Source organism: Hetaerina americana, unplaced genomic scaffold (assembly GCF_022747635.1).
Source record: "Hetaerina americana unplaced genomic scaffold, ioHetAmer1.1.p SCAF_7, whole genome shotgun sequence".
Lineage (NCBI taxonomy): Eukaryota > Metazoa > Arthropoda > Insecta > Odonata > Calopterygidae > Hetaerina > Hetaerina americana.
In genome coordinates this window covers 23,730,089-23,755,335 of record NW_027287316.1, presented here as the reverse complement: position 1 = coordinate 23,755,335, position 25,247 = coordinate 23,730,089, and the positions used below count along the sequence as shown (strand labels likewise).

General features: G+C 35.3%; 2 protein-coding genes across 5 annotated transcripts in view; both read right to left on the bottom strand.

The window, feature by feature from the left end:
- Window positions 1–845: 845 nt before the first annotated feature.
- Window positions 846–17,675, bottom strand: LOC139696462 (fatty-acid amide hydrolase 2). 3 transcript variants are annotated; one of them, XM_071595240.1, is made up of 11 exons: window positions 17,468–17,675; window positions 17,323–17,378; window positions 16,970–17,179; window positions 16,540–16,756; window positions 11,545–11,762; window positions 11,042–11,153; window positions 9,451–9,605; window positions 6,610–6,771; window positions 5,293–5,388; window positions 4,398–4,553; window positions 846–2,284 (listed from the first exon to the last, which is right to left on the bottom strand). In XM_071595240.1, exons 2-11 carry the CDS (start codon window positions 17,344–17,346, stop codon window positions 2,003–2,005), a joined length of 1,632 nt encoding a protein of 543 aa, XP_071451341.1. In that variant the 5' UTR covers window positions 17,347–17,378; window positions 17,468–17,675; the 3' UTR covers window positions 846–2,002. The 3 variants fall into 3 exon arrangements, with proteins under 3 accessions (XP_071451341.1, XP_071451342.1, XP_071451340.1); XM_071595241.1 differs by having other exon boundaries at window positions 17,479–17,675; XM_071595239.1 differs by having other exon boundaries at window positions 17,323–17,675.
- A 4,189-nt stretch (window positions 17,676–21,864) lies between these two features.
- Window positions 21,865–25,247, bottom strand: part of Stt3B (catalytic subunit 3B of the oligosaccharyltransferase complex) — a 33,999-nt gene continuing 30,616 nt past the window's right edge. For both annotated transcript variants that reach the window (XR_011702594.1, XM_071594872.1), the window contains one exon: window positions 21,865–24,488. Coding sequence is in view for 1 of the 2 variants with exons in the window: in XM_071594872.1 (XP_071450973.1) it covers window positions 24,405–24,488 (84 nt within the window). In the remaining variant the exon portion in view is untranslated. The remainder of the gene's footprint in view (window positions 24,489–25,247) is intronic.

The window sequence follows — 25,247 nt, the reverse complement described above, 5'->3', positions numbered from 1 at the left end:
CAATTCAGAATTTATGAGAAGGCTAGAGAAATTTAAAACTTCAGACTTCATGCAAGGATCTAAAATCAATATTTGATTGGTTCATTAATTTGTACGATTAGATGTATTTATTATACAACTTCAATTTTACTTTTGAAGAGAAAGCTTAGCATTATATGTACATTATAAGAAAACATTTGAAAATTCATTAATAGGGTGTAACGAGCTTCTTACTTTTTATTAGTTTTATTACTGGAAAATTATTTATATTGCTAGAAAAATTCTTAATCCAAACCTACATGGTATTCAAATGTATTTTCTTCACTATGAAATACATGTACATCCTAGGGTATTCATTATAATTAGTAATTACATACCTACTTCATATTTGATAAGTTATACAATTACATTTACCTTAATTCATGCCTTTAAGTTTGGGCATCACCTTACCATGGCTATAAATACATTATGGCAATATTTTCTTACCAATACTTGATCATCATACTTTTATGGTCATCAAAATTCATCATTTTTAACCTCAGTTACTTTAATCACGCCTATCCTTAATGCATGCATGTGATGAAAATAAATGATTTTGAGATCATATACATAAGAACACATTTATGTATGATTCTGTTATGGAATGCAAATGATAGGCAATAATGAATGGCATATGTATTATAGGTATATAGGGTCTTTAGAGAAAGGATGATTTTTAATACGCAGTATGTTCACACCACTACAGTATTCATATAAAACTCTTCCAAAATCGAAACTCCATTACTCGCCAAACTGACTTAAACTAGCTTTCCCATTAAAGAAACAGTATTCAGTTTGTAGCAATATTTCATAATTGCTATTTTAACCTTTGCAAGGTTTTCTTACCTCATTAAAAGAACACCAATTGTACAAAAAATAACACTGGCAGATTATCAGACACTAAAAAGAGTCATGCAGTATAATAGAGAAAAAAATGTTATCCCCGACAAGCTATTACATGGTTCAAGCCCATGCATGTTTTTGGATGAATCTGGCCCATTAATGAATTCTATATAATCAGCATGAATATTGCTATAGTTTGAAAAAGAACTGAGCACCTTCCGAGGGCATGGATGTATGTCAACAAATATTAGCAACCACCAAAAAAATAAAGGCATAAACTATCAAAATTTACTCCCATTCTTCGACAAGGATTGAACTCCAGTTGCAAATAACCAGTTCTGAACTGGAAATTCTATCTTAGCTAGGTTCAGCATCAGATGGGTAAGTATAAAATCTGATATTACTGTTGGGACTATAGCAGCCTTCAACCTTCTGATTTATGAATAAATTGGAAATGGTTTGCTTCCAGGTCACGCATTGCACTCCTCTAGTGGATGCCAACATTCCAAGAAACAGGGTATATTAATGCAATACAGGAAAACATTGAACAAAGTGAAGTTTTAAAATCTTTTGACATTTTAAAACAAATGATCTTGGGAGAGAGGTTAGTTATAAACATTCATATTAATATGCAATATCAGTTTTTTAAAATAATATTTTAATCAGTTCATTTGTTCAACAGAAATAAAACAGTACAACAAAAACCACATTGCTCCCATTCCACTTGAAGAGCCAGCGACTATCTCAGCCTAGTAGCTTGAAAACAATTGTTTTCCAACTTACCTTTCCCATTGCGAATACTTGCCTTTTTAGCATAAAAAGTTGACTTTATGTCACTTTTATTCCACCCTTTAGTAACATATTATGAGGAACCAAATTTGATGTAAATAAAATTAATTAACAAATAAATAAAATAAGTCACCATCACATTTCAATGAACTACCAGAGAGCACAAAGGAGTCTTCTTATACATTACTCCAGTCAATTGGCTATATTACCAGGACCTTAACTTTCATTAACATTTATTGCTCCCATTCATTTTCTTGGGCCAATAATTGTCCCTCCCCTCTTTCATTAAAGAACAAGCCAAACCCTCATGCACCATCACCCTCGGTTAATATAGATGACATTAGCTTGGAGATCAGGTGGACTGGAATGGAGGTACCCACCCTCCAAATGCCTTTTCCAGTTCCTTTGCTACAGCCAAACAGAGATGGTCTTTATAAGGAGCTGCTACCACCTGTATGCCAACAGGCAGCCCCTCCCTGTTAAGACCCAAAGGCACTTGACACACTGGCAACTTCAGTGCATTAAAGACAGCTGTGTAAGAAAAGTTGTACGGACGAAACAAGGATGAGCATCTATAAAAGGCAGCAAATGGATGGCTAGGGTAAAGCAGAACTCCATCTTCACCAAGTAAATTCTATGGACAAAAGGACAAAAAATTATGGCATTTTGTGTAGAGAAACTATGATCCTACCTTACCCAAATATTTAAAATCTGTCTAAAATAAATAATTCTGCATGCTAAATAGTAAAATAAAAACAAAAACCAAAGTCTAAATTCCTAGAATGGGCCACATCATGACACTAAAATGTGTTTTAAATATATTTTCATGAAAGTTAATACATTTTTTCTGAATTAATTTAAAAACAAAGAATCATTGCAGTGATATCATAATATATGTTTATAGAGCAATGCCTGAAATGTTTTTTAAATGAGCCGTATTTTCCAGGAATCTATAATTCAAGAGATGTAAATTGTCTAGAGAAGGAGAAATTTGCACTTCTTAAATACAATTCAACCCTAACAAAAATTACCCTCAGGCAGACATGTAATTAGAACATATTTTACAAGAACTTGAAACTTAATTAATTTGCCCAGGCATTGAATCAGTGGGCTGACACAAAGTGATACCCATATTATCTCCTCAAGACAAGATAAAATTAAAATAATAATTTTGGTAGAAAAATAACACAACACACATCAAAGCATCCAGAAGTACCATCTCTATGAACCCCTATGAAATGGAAAGAACTATTCTCAGTGGATATGGAAATACTGACCAAATCAAAATTAATAGGGACTCTTCAAATTCCTCATGTATGAAACTAAATTATAAGACAGTTAATGATTGCATCAGACCAATTGTCAAAAATTTTATTCATATTTTGCCAAGCATCATTTTGTATCTTTAATTTACATCTTGGCATATTATTAACATAGTTACTCACCATGTTCATGCAATATTGTCATAAAACCTTAGCTACTCAGATTGATCTCCAAAGAGGGTGAGGGAACTTATTAATCAAAAATAGAGATACCCCTGCCAATTTCTGAAAGCTTTTTTAATTACCTATCCGCACTAATTATTCATTTTAGCAGAGTGTAAAAATTGAAATTGAATTGATCTGAAATTGTTGCATTGAAATGCACATTAGCGGATGACTCCATTAAAAGTTACTGTTGCAGCATCTCCCGCAGTTTCTTTGGAATTTGTCATTTTAGCAGATAAAAAACACAGAATAGATTTGAAAATATTTAATGTTAACTGAAAATCCACTGCTTATATAAATGGCTTCCAGATAAATAGAATTAACACATTTTTTAGGAATATATTTTTGTATTGGATTAATCAGAGCACAGCAGTACATGATCTAGCAAACAAAAAGTTGTAGATTTGAATCCATCAAAGGGGATTAATTAAGTCTGGGATTTTTTGACAAAACAGTCATTACACAAAAAGTTATCTATCAAGTACTCTGTCATTTTCTTACTGAATCAAAAGAGAAACATTTCCCAAGATTGATGTTGGTTGTCACGGAAGGAAGTGGTTTTTGAAGTCATCAACAGTTTTTCATCTGTACTATCTAGATTACCTTCCATCTCAAAATGTCTCGAGAAGAAAATAAGTATATATTATACCTACAAAAGAACCTAGCAGAGTCAAAGTATATAAAACATGTTATGCCATTCAATAATTGATAAAGTAGAGAGCACGTAATGAAAAAGAAAATCAGTCAGTGCAGACTTCCAAGAACCTGTTTGATTCAAAACAAGAAACATCAACAACAGACAGAAATGTATCAAGATATCCTATGTGATAACATAGGATAAACAGATATTCATTTTCAGGAATCCACCATATAAAATTCTGGAGAAATCTATTTATACAACAATAAAATAATATTCCTTACTATGAATAATTAAATGGAAAAAATGAGAATATTTTATACTATTTCAAAAGGTCCAGTATTTAATACTTACACTTACTATCTCATAAAAATATTTTGTGTTTTATCACATTAAGTTAAGATGCCTTGACATGACAAGACAATGGCTTTACCAGAATTGTTTTATATAACACAATTCCCAGAATATATAATATTTAAAAAAATTGTATCATTACATCAATAAAATTTCTAAACAACCTTATTCAAATACCAGTACCATTTCTACTATAATTAAAAATGGCTTAGTCCCATTCCATTATCATTGTAACTAGGCTAAGTCTAAAAAAAAAGATTGCTACTTACAACTATTTTATCCAGCAATGCATTCGTAGTTTCTCTGGCCCATTTTTCATTTGGAGGAGGAATTTTGTAATTAACTAATCCATACATGGCAGGGAGGGTGAAGTCACTCATGCCCATCAATTTCTTGGGCAATTCAGTCCAAAGATTTACCTGACCCTGGACAAAAAAGAGAGATTCTTCTTCAATTTTCATTATTAATCTTTTTTTGTTCTTTATTAATTAAATGAATAAAAATTAGTCATGATCAGCACCTATTGGCTGATGCCCTTCAAATTGTCAACAATCTACCAACTTTTTCTGGCTGGCATTTTGACCATCCTATCACTGTCTCTAAAAAAACTCCATTACTTGGCATCATTACATTCATGCTCAAAATCCATTAATTTCTTAACTTGCAACATCATTATCACCAGAATGACCTGCTAGCCAGGCTAAAATACAATGATATATTTTGCAAAAAACATCCCTCACATTACCTCCCCTTTATCCCAGGCTAGATTTATCATTTCTTATCATTAAAGGCTTCAATATAAAAGTTATTAGGTTCTAAAACCAGGATTTTGAGGACAGAGGATAAGCCAAGATGAGGTGTTTGAGAAGTGGCAGGAGAAAATAAATTTGATAGAAAGACACACAAATGATGAAGTCTTAGACATGCTTGGAGGAGAATGTATATCCAAGGGGAAAATTTGAACGTGTCAGAAAGAGTGAACAGAGAAGGTAGGATCTACTATAATGTTTGAAGGGAGAAACTGTTAGTTAAGCAAGTTTCAGAGAGGAAAATATAGGGCATTTTGAATGGTATGAAAGAAAATAAAAAAGGATCAGAAAAAATTCACCAGCATTGTAAGCCTAAACTGACATCATCCTAATCATAACCATTTTAATCCCTTACCTCTCCATTAGCCAATTCAACTGGAAACTTCTCGGGCTCCTGAGTCATCCAATATCTCCAAATTCGCAAGCCATGCTTCATTTCGGTGAGCCAAACCTTAAGCAATGACAACATAAAAGATTAGATTGAAAAGCAATACAACAGCTGATTTGCACTTAATAAGGGTGAAGGAATAGGAAGTGTTATCTTCTTAAACATCTGAGGCCTACATAGTACAATCAACAGGAGCCGTGACATTTTATACAAGTGAAGCCAACGGGTAAATAAAACCTAGAGATGGTCTATTCCTTCAAATTAATTATTTAATCACTGGTTTACCTAATAAGAGACTGATTAATACCTACAAACACATTGTTTATAATTTGAAGCAGAAATTCAAAGGTTTTGTTGTGCTGGCCATTGCAAAACACTTTTAAAATAATTTACAGAATGAAAGTACAGTCAAATACCATAGTTTGACGAACCAATCAACAAAAACCAAATCAAAATCAGAATTGTCAGAAATTATTTTCAAAGTCAAACAAGCAAATAAATCAATTATAAAACAAAAATCAAAACACTGAAGAATAAAAACAGTTAATTATCACAAAAAAGATACCAAAAACAAATACACGCCTTAAGTAAGTAAAACCGATTCAATTATGAAAACCATAAGAACGTCTGAAACAAATGCAAAGGTCAAGTTTGGAGAGACAACAGAGCACAGAAATCAAAGAGCACGTAGCTGTCAATGAAGTCAGTTTTATCCAAGCGGGGAGAAGTGCACTCAAGAGAGAAAAAGAGGGCAAGAGTGGGAGAACCTCCTCCCCCCAACAAAGGGGGGCTTATCATGCAGGTTCTTTTCCACACAAATGAGCAACAATATCAAATCATATAGGGTGATATTAGATCGTATTTTTGTGGATAACACGAGTTGCTGACAAAGCCCTTGGAAAACGCACCAGTTTGACAATTGAGTTGAGTCGACAATTTGCATCAAATTAACTCATGTTTTAGCATACATTCTGGAGATGGACGAGAAGTTTCTTGGAGGGATGGTTTGGCGGCTTGGAGGGATGGCGTGAAGGCTTCTCACCTGAAGCCTTCACGATCTGGGTAAAATGAAGGGAGTAAAAAAAAATGGTAACCCAAGACATTTATCTCCCTGGAAATTAATGTTGAAAGTTAGCGATTCTTGACAATAGACATTTAGTCAAACATTGGTGGTTGGAGGACAAGGGGAAGCATCTGCCACCCGATTCTTTTCCCCTGGTACCTACAGCTCGGGTCATGCGCAATTAAATTTAATTAATCATTCAGATAAATAATGATGAATACCTCTGAAACTGGAGCATTCCTTTCTTTAAAGTATGACACAACCTTCATCATGCTTGCTCTCAATTGCCCATCAACAACACTCAATTTAAAGTCTCCACCAAGGCCATCTGCTGTGCCACTGTCATCCAGCATGTAGTGGTACCTTAACTTCATGGGATCCACCTGACCATGGAGAGGTATTACGTCAATTAATTCCACACAAGAAAATCACGGAAGTTACTCAGCAAGTCATGGCTGCATAAATGGGCTACGATCACACAGTACACTGGTAGCTTTTATGGCAGCATGGACGTGCACTTTATTTTTAATTAAATTCCATGATATTACCAAAGCCTGTGACTTCAGCATCTACTGTCAGGTCACCACAATTTACATTACACACCAACCAAATGTGATCACTTTGAAAAAATTTGAAATGTGCACACCAAATTATGCACTCATAGATTTAATCATAACGGGTAGAAAAGGATAAATGATCACCCAAGTATTGGTTAAATTACCAATAGTTTAAAATGTAAAATTAGAAAAAATTACATCTGTTTCAAAAAACCATTTAACATACAGAAGGCTCTCGATTACCTGGGAACGAGTTAACTGAGTAGCCCCCAGGAAAATAATTCGCAAATAGCCAAATGTACAAACATACTTTCAAAACTATGTGTGATGATACCCTAGCAAACTGAATGTGATTGCCACATAAAAACTCGCAGAGACTGTTAGTAAATACCATAATTTCCCGTCGATAACGCGCACCCAGAACTTCGTAGTTCTCATGAATTTGTATAGATACTGGGTGCCCAGGGCTTCATAGTTAACTTGAACGTGTATAGATGCCACGCAACTGTATGTGTATATATATGCACGTAAAAATTATATATATTGTGTGTAAATATACATCTCTATCCACACACTAATAGATGGTAACAAACAATGAATACATAAAATCATAATTGCCCGTGGCTATATGTACCGTAAATATATAGAAGATTAGAGCCAGGTGATTGAAATTAATTCCAAATAACAGAAGGATCAAAAAATAAACAATATTTACTAGCCAACATAATATGCTGCCTTATTGCTTTTTTGCTATGATTGGTAAGTCGAAACGAGACATAGGTGTGTAGGCCCTTTTATTTGCTATATAAATTAAATTTCAGCAAATCAAACATCAAAAAAAGAAGAGAATGAATGAAATAGAATTTTCTTGTTTTGTTTGCTTTACTTTGCTTTGTTAGCATCGGCGTTCAGCTGTTCTAGACAAGTTCAGCTGTTCCCTCCAAGTTCTATGAAAGTGCCGCCTACATGGTGATTGTTTCAAAACTGAACTCGGTTAAGCTTTTGTAATTTAGAATTTTTTCAAGAACATTACCCAAGGAGAAGAAAATTGAATACAGCAATATTTAAGCTAGAAGTCACCAATTCGGCGAAAGAAAAAGGAAATCATGAGGTTGCCAGGATTTATCCATTAATAAATCTTCTAAATCAAAGTTACGTTCTAGTCGGGAAAAGGGAATGATGGCTGGTATGAAAGACTACACAGTATCGGGAAGGATTAAAATAGTGTCTTATGAAGAAATAAGCTGGTGGATCCAGGAAACTTGGCAGGGTGTCAGAGTGACTTTTTTAAAAATGGATTTGAAAAATCTTTAGGCAATATTTAAACGCCAGTGCAAGAAGATGAGGAAGAGTTAACTTCGGAGAGTGAACTTGGTGATGTGCCAGAAGAGATAATAAATGAACTTAATTCATTTAATTGTGATTCAGGTGACGAATTTCTTGGATTCGAGTGATCTACCTATCCTATCATATATTTATACGTACATGTAAATAATACGACGTAATCTACGTACACGTAAAGTACCAAGTATTAGAATAAAGAAGTACTATGAATTAGAATAAATGAAGTAAAGAAATTATATGTTTCTTCTTTTTCTCATGGATCTATGAGATGAAATAACTGTACAAGTAGCAGATCTGTATAAAATAAAATGCAATTTACATTAAATGATATTTACACTGCAAATTGTTGCGTCGTAATGCACACTTAGTGGATGACTCCATTAGAAGTTACTATTACAGCATCTCCCGCAGATTCTTGGAATAAGGTAATAATATATTATGCCTTGTGTTATTAATTATATTGTCATTTGCAATTTATTGAACATGCAATAATTGATACTATCTCCATTAGTACCCCAGGTAAAATGCTCACAAGCTGGGTATATAACTGCATTGGATTGCCAAATCTTGGCCTAAGTAATTGGCCTTGAATTATAAAAAAAAATTAATTCTACTGATTGTAAAAATATGTCATGATGCAATGCATGTTTTCAAGTTGAAAGTGGATTTTCAGTCATTGGGACAATTATTTGCCCTTCATCCCCAATAATCAAGACCCTACTGTACCTAGTTTGTAGAAGATACACCTGTTAACCAATAAAGAGGATTCAGTTGGTGTTTTTCATTAGCCATAAGTTCAATTATGTACCATTGAATTATGATTATTATTAACCTCAGACAAATCACCTTACATTTTGACCTGATTACAAGTAAATAGTTGTCCATCATTGGTATTATAACAAAGGAAACTTCTAGACATATTTGCACATGAAATTTAAAATACAGCAAAGCACCAATGGCATTGAAAAACTTTTTGTAAATTCCATCCTTTTTCAATTAAGTGCCACCTAAGTAACCTTTATCACTTCCATAAGTAAGATGCATGGTGAAACAGTTGTTGTGCAAATTGACTTTATGATTTGATTACCAAGTAGACCAATTCAGCCAATGCCTTGATAAGATATGAGCATTATCTTTATTGAGATGATGATTGATAGGTACCTCAGCATCCAGGTTCAGTAACTTCACCTTGTCTCCAACCAGGACACGAAGAATTGGAATTAAATCTTTACTGTGAGTACTCATTGGGCCTGCCGTAGTCATAGAATTAATCTCATTGCCAGTTCTTTTATTTAGTCCTTTGAGTGAAACCAGACCTGAAAATAGAGATTTAAAGAGTAGCATGCAGCTGAGCAGTTTTTACACCTTACGGTTAATTATAACTCAAAGGAATCCAGGTGAACAGAAACAAATTGCTAGGCACCCTTTCATCATTTGCATTTCAGTAATCTCAAGAGAGATGAAAAGATCTTTGGAAACCCTTGAACTAGATGGACAGGGAGTAATATTATGTACATTTACAAGTATACAATATGTAAATAGGTAAACAGGAAGAAAAACGACACCCCAGCAAGCACCAGAGAAGAAGTGCCATTCAACTACTATGAAATATGATGCATCAGGGTGAAAAAAGAACAATGGACATCAGAAGCAGAATTGATACAGTGATGAGATGTCTAACAATGAAAAAAATCATTAAGCTAAAAAGAAACTGAGTCTGAAACATGGTAGAGCCTTGTCAAATCCATTTAATGGATAAAAGAAATGCATCCTAGCCATCTGAAAGCATGTGATTAGTAATACAATAGTTATAAGTTGATCATTCAGTCCGGTAGTAACATGAGGTGGCAAGAAAGAAGTGATAAAAATATTACTCATAGAGGAAATAAAACTTATATACCCAGACATATATAACACATTCTCACAAAAAAATACATCAATTTTTTCCCAGCCTCGTCATAAATATCCCAAAGCTACCTGGGAAGGGCTCTAGGATACTTTTAGGTAAAAAATTCCAATCTTGTATCACACAATTAAAAAAGTAATGTTTTCCTGTAATAGAAAAATTCCTTAGTGGTACTATGTTAAAACTAGGGCCTTTTCTCCCCAGATAATAGGGCTTTTCCAACCTTTCTGAAACATCTTTCCATGCAGCATATCCAATGTAAGATTGGTATATGCACCTCAGGCATGCTTTCTATCTCCTTGATTCGAGCAATTCCAGCCCATTTTAGCAATTTCCCATTACATATATTGCGGCTAGTGGCTAAACTTTGTCCAATTGTATAATCTCCCCAGCAAAATATGGATTCCAAACTGATATCGTATAAAATAGGCCTACACTGGGCATTTAATTGACTTCTTGTATTGCTACCAAGGAGGTTGAATTTTCAAATTGCAGAATTTCACGTCCAAATGGAAGTTCCTAAGTTTGAATCTCATGAATTAATTTTATCAAAGCAAACAAAACATTTATAAACTCCACACATTTGCCCTTACAACAGGGTGGCTGAAAAAAATTGCCACATTAATTGGTGAACTGAGTGGCCTTTAAGCCAAAGTTTATCATGGTAACTTGGCTGTTAGCCTTGTATCATGTTCTACAAAACTGGGAGAACTTGCCCAAATCTCATCTTCAACATTAGTGCACATGCAAATAAATACATATATTTTTGCTCCATTTCACCACAGATAACAACAGAGGCATGTCTTATTTGACTACAAATATTGGGCGGTATACACTGTGTGTTACCTGTTGTTGGCTTGTGAGTAAATATGCCACAGAAAAATGCTGGCATCCGCAAAGACCCTCCAATATCTGTACCAATTCCAATGGGTGAACCACATGCAGCCACAAGTGCAGCCTGAAAGCAAACAATATGATTAACAGAGAAAAGAAACCACATTGAAGCAGAAGGTACATGACTTTAATTAATGCACTAACAATGATATCTTAGAAATCTAATTGAACCAAGAAAATAAAAATGATTGGAAAAATCATTAAACAATTTTTAAACAGGCTATTCATCCTAGCTTCAACCTTTGTAAGAGGTGTTCAGGGCAAATATGCAAAATTATGAGAATGATATTCAGTTCAGTTTAAAATAAATTCAAGACACTTCAAAAGTCAGCATGCAAGAAGTTGTTATTAACCAAAAAATGTTATAGTTGAATGCAATGATCATATTTTTTTGCCACAATGTAGCAGCATTTATAAGTAACCAAAGTATGAAATGAAAGCTAGAAAAGTAATACCTCTCCGCCACTTGATCCACCAGTTGTTCTGGTGGTGTCATATGGATTATACGTCTGCCCATGAACAGTGCACCAAGTCTCATACCACATTCCTACTTCTGGTACGTTGGTGACAGCCAAAGGAATGCCACCTGCTGCCCTCATAGCTTTCACCACATCTGCATTTTCATCAGCAATTATGTTGCGTCTTGAGACCAAGCCAATTGTGTGGCGCAGTCCTTCATATTAAAAAATAAGCCAAGTGGAGGCTAATTAATTAAAGAATTTATTGTAATGGAAGGACAAGAGTTTTTAAGTAATCACAACGTGAATTAAAACCCAAGGGTAATTAATTACAGATTTTGATTCAACGATGGCACCACAATCAACACTTAATTATTACTGTTTCCAAAAAATATCATTTTGCACATTCAATATGAACCTCTTTCAGGATTGTCTAAGAATTTAATTTTAAAACATAATGGTATATTATTGTAGTTTCTTTCCAGAAAATCCTTCCAATTGGCAATTATTCACTGAGCAAATTAAAAAAAGCCATGGAAAATTTTGATATCACGTCAAGCATTTGATTTATGTGATATCTTGGGTAACTTATTGACCATTGTAACTTAGGGACATAAGTCCTGAAAAAATGCAGAAATGATTCTTCTTTCAATAAAATTGATGCTATGTTTGAAGATAGATAAAATATTATTAGACACCAATAGATGTCTATACTGGTAAATAAATTTTTGATAATTTTGAATATAGGTACAGAGAATATGAAATGCAGTGGGAAATGCAAATATAAAACCCCAACAGGTTGCATACAAGCTTTATTAAAGAAGCAACATGGGGTAGTTAGCGCCCAGTTCATTGGAAGGATTACGACAAGGTTCCGTGAGTTGTAAATACGCAGATTTGCTTATTACAATAATCATAAAAATATTTATTTTCTGGGGCCGCGCCTTTTTTCAAACTATACATACACACAAAATTACATAAAATAATGAAAATTAAACAATTTGTGCTTGAAATGTACCTCATTATGGGATTTCAATGACTTTAACTTATAGTATAAATAAATGGGAGATGTAGAACTAAGGAATCAACTTTTAGTCACTTTTGCATGACAAATAATATCCATTAAGGTGTGGTATACATACATATAAGAAGCTCTCCACCCATTGCATAATTACACCTACGTTGAACGCTTATATTCAAAATTACAAATAATGCGACATAAGAGAATTCATCTTTCAAAATTGGTTTACTTTACAGGATTCAATATGAAGACTCCATGCTGCTTCCAGGAGTTACCATTAGGTAGGTTGGCTGGTTAAATAACCGTTTCGCCCCCAGTCCTGGAGGCATCTTTAGGTTGAAGTGATCTTCATTGCAATTTGTCCGCTATTTATAGGACACCCTGGCTGGCCCGGAGCACTCTGATATTGTAATGAAGATCACTTTGACCTGAAGATGCCTCCAGGACTTGGAGCAAAACTGTTATCAAAGAAGCCAACCTACATAATGGTAATTCCAGGATACAGCATGGAAACTTCATCAAATAAATGTCGCAGAAGCCTTAAGATTAGGATTCAATATACTTAATACCAGAATGTGAGGGACTCGATACACAAACCCATAATTGCATAGATCAAAAGACACAGAATAAGTATTACAAGAACAGCCCTGAGAAACAGAAAGGAACAATGAACATACTCAGCTATTATGACAATTCTTCATTCAATAATACCTAAAAACCAGAACAAATCAAACAGAAAGAAGAAATGGCCATCTTACTAACAAAAGTATAAAGAGGAGAGACTTGAATTACTTTCAGAAGGACTACCCTCTGACCACAACTCTCCTTAAATTACAATGTTTATTACCTAGCAACAATGACCAAATACTAAACACGTACAGAAAATACAACAAAAAAGGAAGTCAGAAGTGAAAAGGCACAAACTTATTTTTACAATAAAAACAAGACAATCACTACCAAGATACAATTTTTTTTAATGCAATAATTGACCAATTTAGTTTAGGGGAAATTTTAGGTAATACCAACAAAAAAAATGTTATCAATGCAAAGATTGGTTTGATAGGTGAGGGTAGAGCTCACCTATTACTTAACCCGACAGCATACCAAATTCACACGTCAGTGTAGGGGAGCCAGTTCCTTCCCTTTTGCCACCTATGATTTTCTAGGAAGAACTGATACCCGGAAAACCATGAAGCTGAGAATACCAGTAGGCATAACAGGGAATCGAACCTAGGCTGATGCCCTACTCACTAGATTATCACTTAGCTCTTAGGTAATACATTCAAGAACAAATCAAAACCTAAAAATAAACACTTCCCGAGTGTTTTTTTTTAAGTTTTGATAATAGAAAAAAACAATCAGATGACCAACCACAACAGTCTAATCATACCAAATGAATGCATATAAATTGATTGGGAACTCATGACAGGTACTTTAAATTAAGATTTAAAGAAAAGACTACTAAATTCCTTAATAAATGGAGTGCAGTTTTATATGGTTCACAAACTTGAACACTGAGACTGGAGGATAAGCATAGATTGGAGGCCTTTGACATGGATAGATAGATAAACATCTTTAATCAGGTGATGTTGATACCATAAGGTCCCTTCTTCCATTTAACCCATATGAGACGTGGGTAAACAGTAAATAATGTGAGCAGAAAAAAAATGAATTTCTATGCAAGGGAGGGGACATCCATATGGCTGTGGGAAAAAATTCAAAGAAGGCAGGACAAGTGGATGCAGGAGATACTGAAAGGTAATGAGATGCTGAATACTGTAGCAGAGGTGAGAATATTGGGAAAATGAGGTATAGGGAGAACAAGAAGAGACATTTTGGATGGATTTATGGGACGTAGTTCATCCGCAGAGCTAAATAATGAGTTATTGTAACATTAGGATATTTTGATACGATAATAATGGCTTAAGAGTACAGTGCTGCCTAGTGCTAGGGTCCATTAAAGTGTAACTCAAATTGGTAGGCTGTAGCCGAGTGGCATAGGGATTAATGGCATTTCTTCTTCACAACAGGCTCAAGGAGGGTCATATTAAATACAAAATTAGATATTTTTAAATTAAAAAAAAAAGAATTTTTTGGAACTCCACGATAATTTTTTGGACTTTTCCTGTTTTGGCTTAACACAGATTTTTTCATAATAACTTGGTAGTCTACCATTTAAGGTAAGTTTTGAATGGACACAGTCTGTACACGCCCACATTTCTTAGTCTTATCTAACAAGAGAAAACTGGATGTGCTAAACTACAATGACCTATCCTTTAACCCCACATACACTCTATTACACTCTATTCTCAACGTAAAAAACCTTAATAAAAGATATCTATTACTACATTGCACTCTGGCATTCATTCTTATGTAGTGTGGGGTTCTTGGAAACCTAAACTATTGGTTAACTCTCCCAAGCATACCAGAAGACACTGTATAGAGCGCGGGTTTCTCGGAAACCAAAGCAAGACAATGTCCGCTACCGAATCCCCTTGTGGCTACAATGTTGCGACTCAGAAGTCCCTCCCCCCGAAGGCGCGATCCTATATAAAGCAAGACGCTCCTGAAGCAGAACCCCATTCCCTTCCCAATTCCTGACCCCATTCCTTACCCCCGAATCCTAACCTGCCACCCTGTCTCTGAGTCCGTCGGTCGTAGGCTCCTACGACCATACCAGAGATGCCCTGCCTTGCCCTGCTCCCTCGTCCCTACTCCCCGGTGCCTGAGCCCGATTGCTTTAAGGGTTGAGTAAAAGATGCATAAACTGAATACGACTCTCTCATTCTGTTGCTACACTCCCACCAATGATGTCGCGGCCACCAACCACACGACACTTATTTTCTGGTGACGAATTTCCTCTGCATCAATTGTCAGCTGATTTTAACTCTCCTCACATCAAACATTGCAGTTTGGTGTACAGCAAAAACTAAAAATGTAAACATTTTACCTAACAAAAATTATCCTGCCAAGGGTCTCAGTGACTGAATTATCCATTCAACAATGACATCATACCATTTTTTTCTCATAGAATATTGACAAATGATTAATAATGATGACAAATGGCATGTCTAATGATACTATGAATCTTATTTTTCAATATTGATCTTTAGTGAAGATAGGGTGGGTGCAGAAACTAAATTTCAAAACAATGCCAAGAATTAGAATATGCAATTAATGATGCCAAATATACCAATTTTAATTTTAGAGATCCGAAAGAGGAGCTAACTATGGTAACATTTTTTAATTTGGCAATTAAACTTGGAAGCGGTATTAGAATAATTGCAGTAAGCTGTTTTCAATATTATGGTTTTAAAATTACCAGAGTGTATTAGTACTATGCAGAATGACTAGCACTTTTCATGAGAATGGTCCAAAAGTATGGGAAATATTGTCTCTCTCACTCTTTAAACCCATGCAGGGTTCATAGATATTGCACTATTTTTTATGGCTTCATAATTTAGTATACTGTCACATATGATTCCCTTGTATGATAATTTACTGTGAGGAATGGTATCAATTTGAATATTTAGCAGATTGAGAGGTCTGAGCAGGCTTAATTTTAGAATTCTCCCCTATCATTGTTGCCTTGTAAGTCTCTTTAAATTTCCATCGATGGTAAATCATATATTACATTGGCTACTTGTCAGTGACTGTGCAATTGAAAATTACCAGCAATTTAGCGGTATTCAGCGAGTTTGATGCCATAAGGAGGTAGTAAAACAAACCTATGGCTTACATGAGAACTACGCCGCGGTACCTTTGCAAAGTTTATCGCCTGCAACGTTTGAGATGTAGTTCGAGGGTGTATTGGTGCGACGTATCGCTACATCTATGTTCTGAATATATTAATCACCTTCAATTGGTCTTCTATCAAAATTCTCGAGCTTATTACAGCCATACACTGTAAATTAAATGTCCAAATACCTCTCGGACAAAATCATTTTGAAATATAAAACAGTTGACGTTACCTTTAACCATTGTGCTCACTTTGGACGAAAATGGTACGCCAAGGAAAGGTTTTTCATTCAATTCCTCTTGAGAATATTCCCCATTAGCTATTGATTCATCAATTTTTTTGGCTTCCTCCAAAGCAGCATGGAATCGATCATCGACTACACAATTAAGCACCGGGTTTATTTCTTTAATTCTGTCGATGTAAGCTTGAACAACTTCCACTGATGTCAGCTATAAAGGAAAACATTAGTATTATACGCATTCAAACGCAGCACTAAGGGGAAAGTTTGAATCAACATATTTGTCAAAACTTTGGAAAGCACAGTAAGCAACAATAAACCTTCAAGCAGCTTTAAAATAGCCACCAATTTTACTTTTTATTCATTTATTGAAACTGGTTTCGTTTTCTTCATTACTCTATAATGTAAATAAAATAAATCTTACGCTTCGATTTTTTATTTCATTTCCTAATTCAATGGCACTATAAAACAACAGCTTGTTTTTTACGGGAGGGGCCACACGTTTTGATCCTTTAAAGTACCATGCAAAACACATGTCAATTATCAGGTCGATGATGGCATGAAATCCAATCACCAAGTATAACAAAAATGAACGAATCGGTTTCAGCCACCAGTACTCATCAGACCACTCCGCCTGAAAACAAACATTATACAAATTATGTATTAAACCATCAACCGTAACACTAAATGAATTCAGAAGGATGTCAAGTATTTTGAGTGGAGTGCCTGAAGTATTTCACACCATATTTGGCTAGTGTTTCACAGAAAACAACTTACATGATTTTCTTGCATTTTACACATTTTCTTCTATATTATTTGCGTCAGAAACAACACTGCGAATTAATAACCAATAAATGCGCCGGTAAATCAAACGAAAAGTCTCTTGACGGCACAAATGTGCATTTCAAATCTAGCACGTTACCTTCCCATTACCTACAACCATTTAAAGGACGAATAAACTTGCCAAACATGTCCTCATGCACTCCGACGTGTACTCGTGAACTAACGCTGAAAAAGCAGCTGACGAGCCAAATGATTTCTTCACCACATTTCGGAATGACCCTCACCTCAGGTGTTTATCGCAATTCCTGCCATGTCACTTTCATGGCCACGAAAATGCGCCGAAACAGTTATAACGGTGATAACATTTGAAATTATCACGGTGCAAGACAGATAATCAATTTAAAAAATCACTTAATGATTTTATTGCCATGGCCACAAAAAAAATCACTGCAATGAATTTGTTCTCATTATCAAAATAAATATATTTCCCCGTTTCATAAAAAAATACCTCTAGGACCGCTCTTGAATAATACCGTTTCTCATTATGTCCATTGTTCTACCGTTATGGCAATGCATCAGGCGTTCATACATTTATATTTAATATTTGTCGTCTAAATCCGGAAGGTAGCCTTGAGTACATTGTATACTCTTGCGTTACCCGGACACACCCCATATATTTATCTAATCTTCTCCTGTACCCTCGTCGTAACAGAATAGGAACCTAGCAAAGTATGGTGGTATTTGGGTGCAATATGTTTACTGTGTATGGCAATTCCATATGGAAACCATATTATCGAAAATTATCTTTGGAATCCAGGCTCGTACGTTTCCTGTGATGAATCATTATTAACGATCCCATTGCGTATCATCAAGCCTTCCGATTCAATGGATCGCTGAAAAAGAAACGAAAAAATGCGGTTGGTGAGATAAGGCATTAGAAGACTGCACCCGAGGATTATGATCATTAATATGCGGCCAATTATTCGTTGGAATATAACCCTCCATTTCACAATATAATACAATTCCGCCATTTATAAGAAGTTTCTTGATCATTGAATTTCGCAAACTTCTGTCCAGCATATGACAATTACATGCAAAAACGCAAGCCGGATACCTACATAATGGGATCCACATTGCATTTTCCAGTTTGAAAACTGGAATCTGGCTTGATATTTCCATTTCAATGCAGTAGACTTCCAGAATCGCTTTCTAAATGATCTCATAAACGCCCTTTTCCTTATCCAGCTGGATTCCAGTTTGCACAATCAGCCTGGAATCCAAGACTGAAGCCTACCACTTACAGCTGGAAGCAACCAGTCAAATCCAGGTGGCAATACAGCATAGCAAAAAATATCTCTGGCTAAACGGTAGCATGATGTACTTGTCTTATAACCCTGATGTTTAATTACTGGTAAAAGTATAATATAAATATATCAGCTAATTATCTTCTATTAGTACCATATATCACAAGTGCATTCCTATTATTACACACCAAAAATATTCCCTACTGTTACCGACTCAAGTTTTATAAAATTACTCATATCTTAATTCTTTCATTATCTTCAGATAATGGAACCTGCTGATATTCCAACCAAATCTTGAATGCAAAGAATTTAGGTAGTTACATAAGTATTATTCAATTTACTGATTTCCCTGGTAACAAATATTTTGCAATTTCCTTTCAAATAATGAAGGAGAATTATTAAACAATGATAAGCTATCAATCCATGCTGCACAGACTAACAGGAAGGCATAAATTATATTTATTTCTTGAAGCAAAGAATAAAATTCTGGTTCACCATAACCATACATTTTCTTTTTGTTACAGTCCATATTATCATGGCAATCACAACTTACCTCAATTGAGTTTTTCATGTGACACCATCACTTAAATGGCCACCCCATGGGGGCCAGATGCCTTTGCAGAAACCTTATATAAACAGACATAGCAGTTCAGTGTGAGGAGTTAACAGTAGAAGGGGAAGAATAGAGAACTGTATCAGTCTAGGGCTTGAAATTCTTATAAGAATAACAAGGAATGGAAGGATCATTTTCAAACTGAGCATTCTTGTGCAACTACATTTCCTTTGAAATAACATTTAATGCACGAAAAAAATAGTGAAAAACCAACCTTTTTCATTGGATAAAATCATTCTTTACATTCACATATATCTTTATGTAGCTTTATATGTTTATTTGGTATTCTATCTCACTTATCTAACACATTCTTCATTCTAACATAGCCTACAACCTCACGTTACTCACAAAATCTTCCATCCACTCCCTTCGTCTTCTTTGAATTGCCCCCAGCAACTTCCTCTCTCCCACACCATGTCGAACAACTTCATGACCGCCATTATTACTTCAGCCTTCTCCTTAGTCATAATGTATTAACTTACAATCATCACTCTACTTATTCCTAAATGATACTGAATTCAAAACAGTTGAGATGAACTTGTGTGCCAAGCTTCTTTACCATGGAAAAACTTGGCCAATTCTTTGGCTTGAAAAAAGCTTTGAACACACTGATTAAATGCTCCTTTCGTAATCATATTTCTTATCCCTACTACTTTGACCATTCTGGTTGAAAATACTTCCGAGATGGGTATACTGTCCCACCTGCTCTAATTTCTGCCCTCCTATTTTAATATTTAACTTGGCTTTCCTCTTTCTCAACCTTTGCTTTGTTTACATTTCTTCTCATTCCATACCTACCGAATTAACTTTGCAAAGCACCGAGCAATGCATACAACCTCTTGGCTGATTGGCTAATTAAAGCTAGTTCCTAAACCATAGCCTCTTACCTCACTATTGCCACATTCTGATCCGCTATCTCTATGAAACACCTATACTCAGGTACAGCCACAATACTTTCTGCTAACTGATCACATAATTTACTTCTTCCTCCCAATGACAGTTTGATGGCAAGTAGACCTGAACAATGACCAAGTTCGTTGGTTCAGCTTTTACTTCTGCAAATGATATCCTACCTATCAGCTGCTTTCTGAGCTTATTATGCCTAATGAATAACTTATCATAGCATTTTTCCACTTGATATCGATCAGTTATTATGTTCAACTTCCACCACATCACGCCTGAAGCTACCCAATTTGTTCTTACTATGCCTCCACCATTTGGTATAATATTATTGCCACTCCTCACTAGGTCTCTTCCCCTTAACTTATTATTAATATTACTCTCTATTGCTCCAGTAACTTCTGCTACTCTTCCATCTCACCTCGCACATCCCTAAATTATCTATAGTTCCTCTCTCCGTCTACCACTTTATATTTTCCAATTTCCATGTCCTAACATTCCAAGTCCCTGTTCTAATTGGTTAGGTCCTCTTCTGGGACGCTGCCATTGCTTTGAAACGATGAGATGACAGCCATAGAAGCCTTGCCCCTCCCACTTCCGGGCACTACACACAGCCCCATGGTTGCAATGTTTCATACTCAGATCTATGTTCATCATTGCTGCATGGAATAATTGAGGTGGTTTCCCATGGCCATCACCAATAGTGTTTTTAATGTGACACCAACAATCAAATGGCCTCACCACTGAAGTCAGACACCTTTGAAGCCGACTCACTGAGGAAAAAACGCTGTGTGAATGGACTATCTTTTGTCTGGCTCTTACCCTTCAACCTATCTGATATGGATAACCTTTCCAGGAGCAATTATCATTGCTCCAAAAAAAAACGATCTAGGGGTTATCAGACAACACAATCCCTTCCATGTCAATTTGTGAAGGGAAGGGAAACGAATACAAAAATAAAAATTTTTCAATCATCTAACATTATTTCTTTCATTATTCCACTCGGATAAAAATTGACCATTTTGATGTTCGAGTTATCATCCTCCTCAAGAGAAAATTTTAAATTTTCCCTATTTTTTGGTGAATAACATATAGTTCTACAGACAGCCACTGGACCACCAGCATTAAACCTAATCCTCAATCTTCTTTACTCCTCAATGCTATTGATATATACTCTATTATCTTTTTTATACTATTAAATTGAAGTTTCTTTTTCTTCCACACGCAAATATTTAACATTTTTACAGGATATTATCATAAACTATTTTTCAATTTAACATATTTTATGCATCTTTATCAGAGGTCCTACCAAAACCATTATTCTGCTTTAGAAGAATGTAATAATTAAAAGTTTGTATGGAGCGGATCAACCATCATGAGGTGGATTACTATCATTGATCAATAACTCCAATACAGAAGTACAACAGCCAATTCAAAATCACTTATTTTATGATGGAAAAACTCAGGGTCTCTAACATAATATATGTTCAATTAATATCTGTTCGACCAATATCAAGGGACAAATAAATGGATTAATTTTCCCAAACAATGAAATATTGAGGAGAAGAAGTTAATCCTATAATACCCTCGAGTCTAATGTTTTCAAAAACAGAAATAAATCTTTGTAGGAGGGGAAGTTTGGGAATGGAAACCTATCATATATATTTTTCTCTATAACTAGTGAGAACTGCATAAATAGGAAAACTCCAAAAGGTAGCTTTATAAATATTTTAGTTTTCAGGTGCAAAAAAAGACATTTTTTTAAAGTCAACATATCACAAAACAATTGTCTATTTAAGTCTAAGAGTTTATGCCACACAATCAACAACACCCAAAGGCTTGGTATGTACGGGGAGCCATTTAAGGGCTCCAATACGTAATAACTTTTTTTTAGTGTAGTTGTTAAGACACTCGCCAAACTGTCAGCCACACCTTCCCATGCACACAACGTACTGGAGGTCTAAATCACACTTTTTTTCATTTCCCAGGAATTAAATGCAAAATTAGTGGTGACAGCCACAAAGGTGATTGCATCAATCTTCCCTTTTCCTCTTACACGCTCTGATGTCTGGAGCACAAAACTGGTATGATTGATCTTCCTTCCACCCATGGTGTCAATCCCTCTCATGTCGGTCACTCATTTGCCAAGGACAACTCAAAAAGTTGCCCTCTCAATGTTGGGAATTGGAAACAGAGGATACTAATTTGAAAACTTGGCATTCTACTCAGCAGAGGTACCTCCATCTCTCTCTCTCTGAATTATGCCCAACATCTATCTAAATTTGTGGAGTGAGCACTTTTGAGATGGCTTAAACACGGTGAAATGAATCACTACTCTGAAAACCTCCATTTTTGATCTGATATGCTGGAAAAACTGTGGAAGCTTTTTGGAAAAAAATAATGCTACTCATTTGAACATCATTAACACAATAACATCTTCTGAACAACAACACAAAAACATCAAAATAAAACAACTTTAGAAAAACAGGAAGAATGCTCTCCCTGAAAAGTGATCATGGGACCACCTAAAGCATTCCTTTTCACCATTCAGTTATTGCATGTTACTAAACCACCCTTCCCATTTCAGTACAAAAACCTGAACTGATTCTGGGCTTATGTGATACAACTTCAGTGTTAACAATTCATCCTTGTCCACCTTGTCTACTGAGGTAAAATAAAAGCATTGCCAAAATTCATGGTTGCTGGATGACCACAAAATGATTAAAATGACAAAGCCATTCATCATGTACGAATAGATTATTCCAAATAAACATAACTGACATCTAAGATGAATGTTTCTGTTATTAGCCAATTTTTATGGGATCATAATTAATTCCATGATATAGGAATGATTGAGTTCAATAAAACCAGAGAAATGTAAAAAATATTTTGATTGCACATGCCCTATCAAATTTAAGCATAAAAGCACTGAAATTACCGCAAGAGCATAATATACAAATATGATGTATTCAAAGGATCATCTGCACGATAGAAGCTGAGAATTTTGGCCCCAAAGCAGTGATTCAATCGAGTTTAAATCCTTGTGCCTAATTTTCAATTACTTTAAAAATTATTTCCTGTATTACAAAATAAATTATAAGTCAGTTTACTTGTAATTTAACTTATACAAATTGTTTCCCAATTATTCTCTTAATAAATTTAGCCTAATTTGACATCACTTTAACTGAATAGTTTACCATATAGAGTATAATCAACTCAAATTGATCATGTGACTACAATTTAATCTTGGAGTTAGACTTATCATGGCAGTTTCATATTTCTCATTGGCCGGAGACACAAGGACTTAACAGTAATTGGAAAAAAATGTAATAAACTGGAATCTCAACATGCACATAACATATGCCAGGGTTAAAAATATCATTTCGTGTGCACAGCACAAGAAGTGAAATTTAGTCCAGTGATAAACAAAAGATTTCTTAAGCCATAAATTAAGGCTAGATTGATTCCTTGTGTGCCTGCTTTTGAATGCCAACATATTCAAGTGGACACAGCAAGGCAAGCAGATTAGATGGAAAGGATGAAGGCAGAAAAAACTGATAAAATCGGGGCTTCCTCAAGACCTTGACCTGCATAAAACCCTTAGCCCCTACCCATCTACTCTTTCTTCCTCCCCATTCCCTCCCTCCCTTCTCTCGAAAAGGTTGCAAACTGGGACAAAAAAGGCACATTTCTTCTACATTGTGGGCACACCTTAGCCTGAAGACAGTTGGGTGGCTCCAAAGTTTTCAAGGGGAAATAACTGCAGTGCCTCCATCAGGCAGCATTTTATGCGACCTTAACCTTTTTAATGCGCCAAGCATACGTGTATGATTTTTTTGAGCCTCCTATCGAGGGAATGGACTGGAGGATTCCAGACAGCATCCAGCACAACTTAAAGAGTGGAAATGACAACACTGCATTCGTCTTCACATCAATTAACAGACTTTTTAGCCTCCTGAGTCTCCTATTGAAGTCTCCCAGTCATCCTTTCACGAGGCCCTCAATGGACTGATAGATGGGAGCAATGCTCCAGATGGAAAAGTGCTCGGTGATCCTCTTTGTTGGAAAAGAATGGTCTTCAGAGGAGTGAACTCTTATGGTTGAGATGGCCAGGGAGATATTGAGCTTCGTGTCAGCAGGTCTTGTAGAAGGATTGCAGGTAGGGTGAGGCCCAAGAGGTTTAAGAGGGTGTGTGAAAGGGCGCACAAGGGCCAAAAAATGGGGGCTGCACCCAGGGACTAATCCTACTGCCGCCACCACTAGGATGTGCTGGAAGCTGGCCCTCTACGGCCTTTCACCACCACAGGCCTGTTCTTCAGTATACCCTTGCGACGCCTTGAGGACTGTAAAAAACAGAGTAGGGTTTCAGTCCGCTTGGAGAAAATTTTCATCTTCAGCATTTCTCAAGGATTCATTTGAAAATGCCCAACATTACTAGCTCAATATTAGCATTAAATATTTTGGTGAATAGTTACTAATTAAAAAATAAAAGAGCAGGGTTACCATTCATACTATTGAGTGTATTTTTGTTAACAACACGGTTAACATGGATAAGTACAATATTAGTTCATAAATCATATGAGGTGATTTTCAAATTTTCATTGAAAGTTGGAATGAGCCAATTCAAGGATTCAAAATTATTCAACTCACTCCTCATAACATTTTTCTTCCTGTCTATATGCTTCAATTGAAATATATAAAGTATATATTATTTGCAAAGATGTATAGAAAAATCTACAAATAAAGAGTCATATCAATGAAAAAGTCAAATTACTCCTTTGGCATACAATAGTTCTAGCAATATGCTGGATTGACCATGGAGGCCAATATTTTGTGGTTTGATGCATACACCATTAAAAGGTCTTTAACAAAAAGCATATGATGACTACTTTTTGTTTGTATACTATTTGGTATGATGTAATATACATGATTATGGATTTGAATATTGAAAGTACATAGGCAAGAAAGTTATTTTTTGACAACAGCTTTGAGTCAATGGCTGGAGGCATATCACTTTAATCACACCAGCATCTGTAGGGCATGAATATTTTAAGAATTTTAAATAATAGGTCAAAAACACTATAAATTACATGCATAATTAA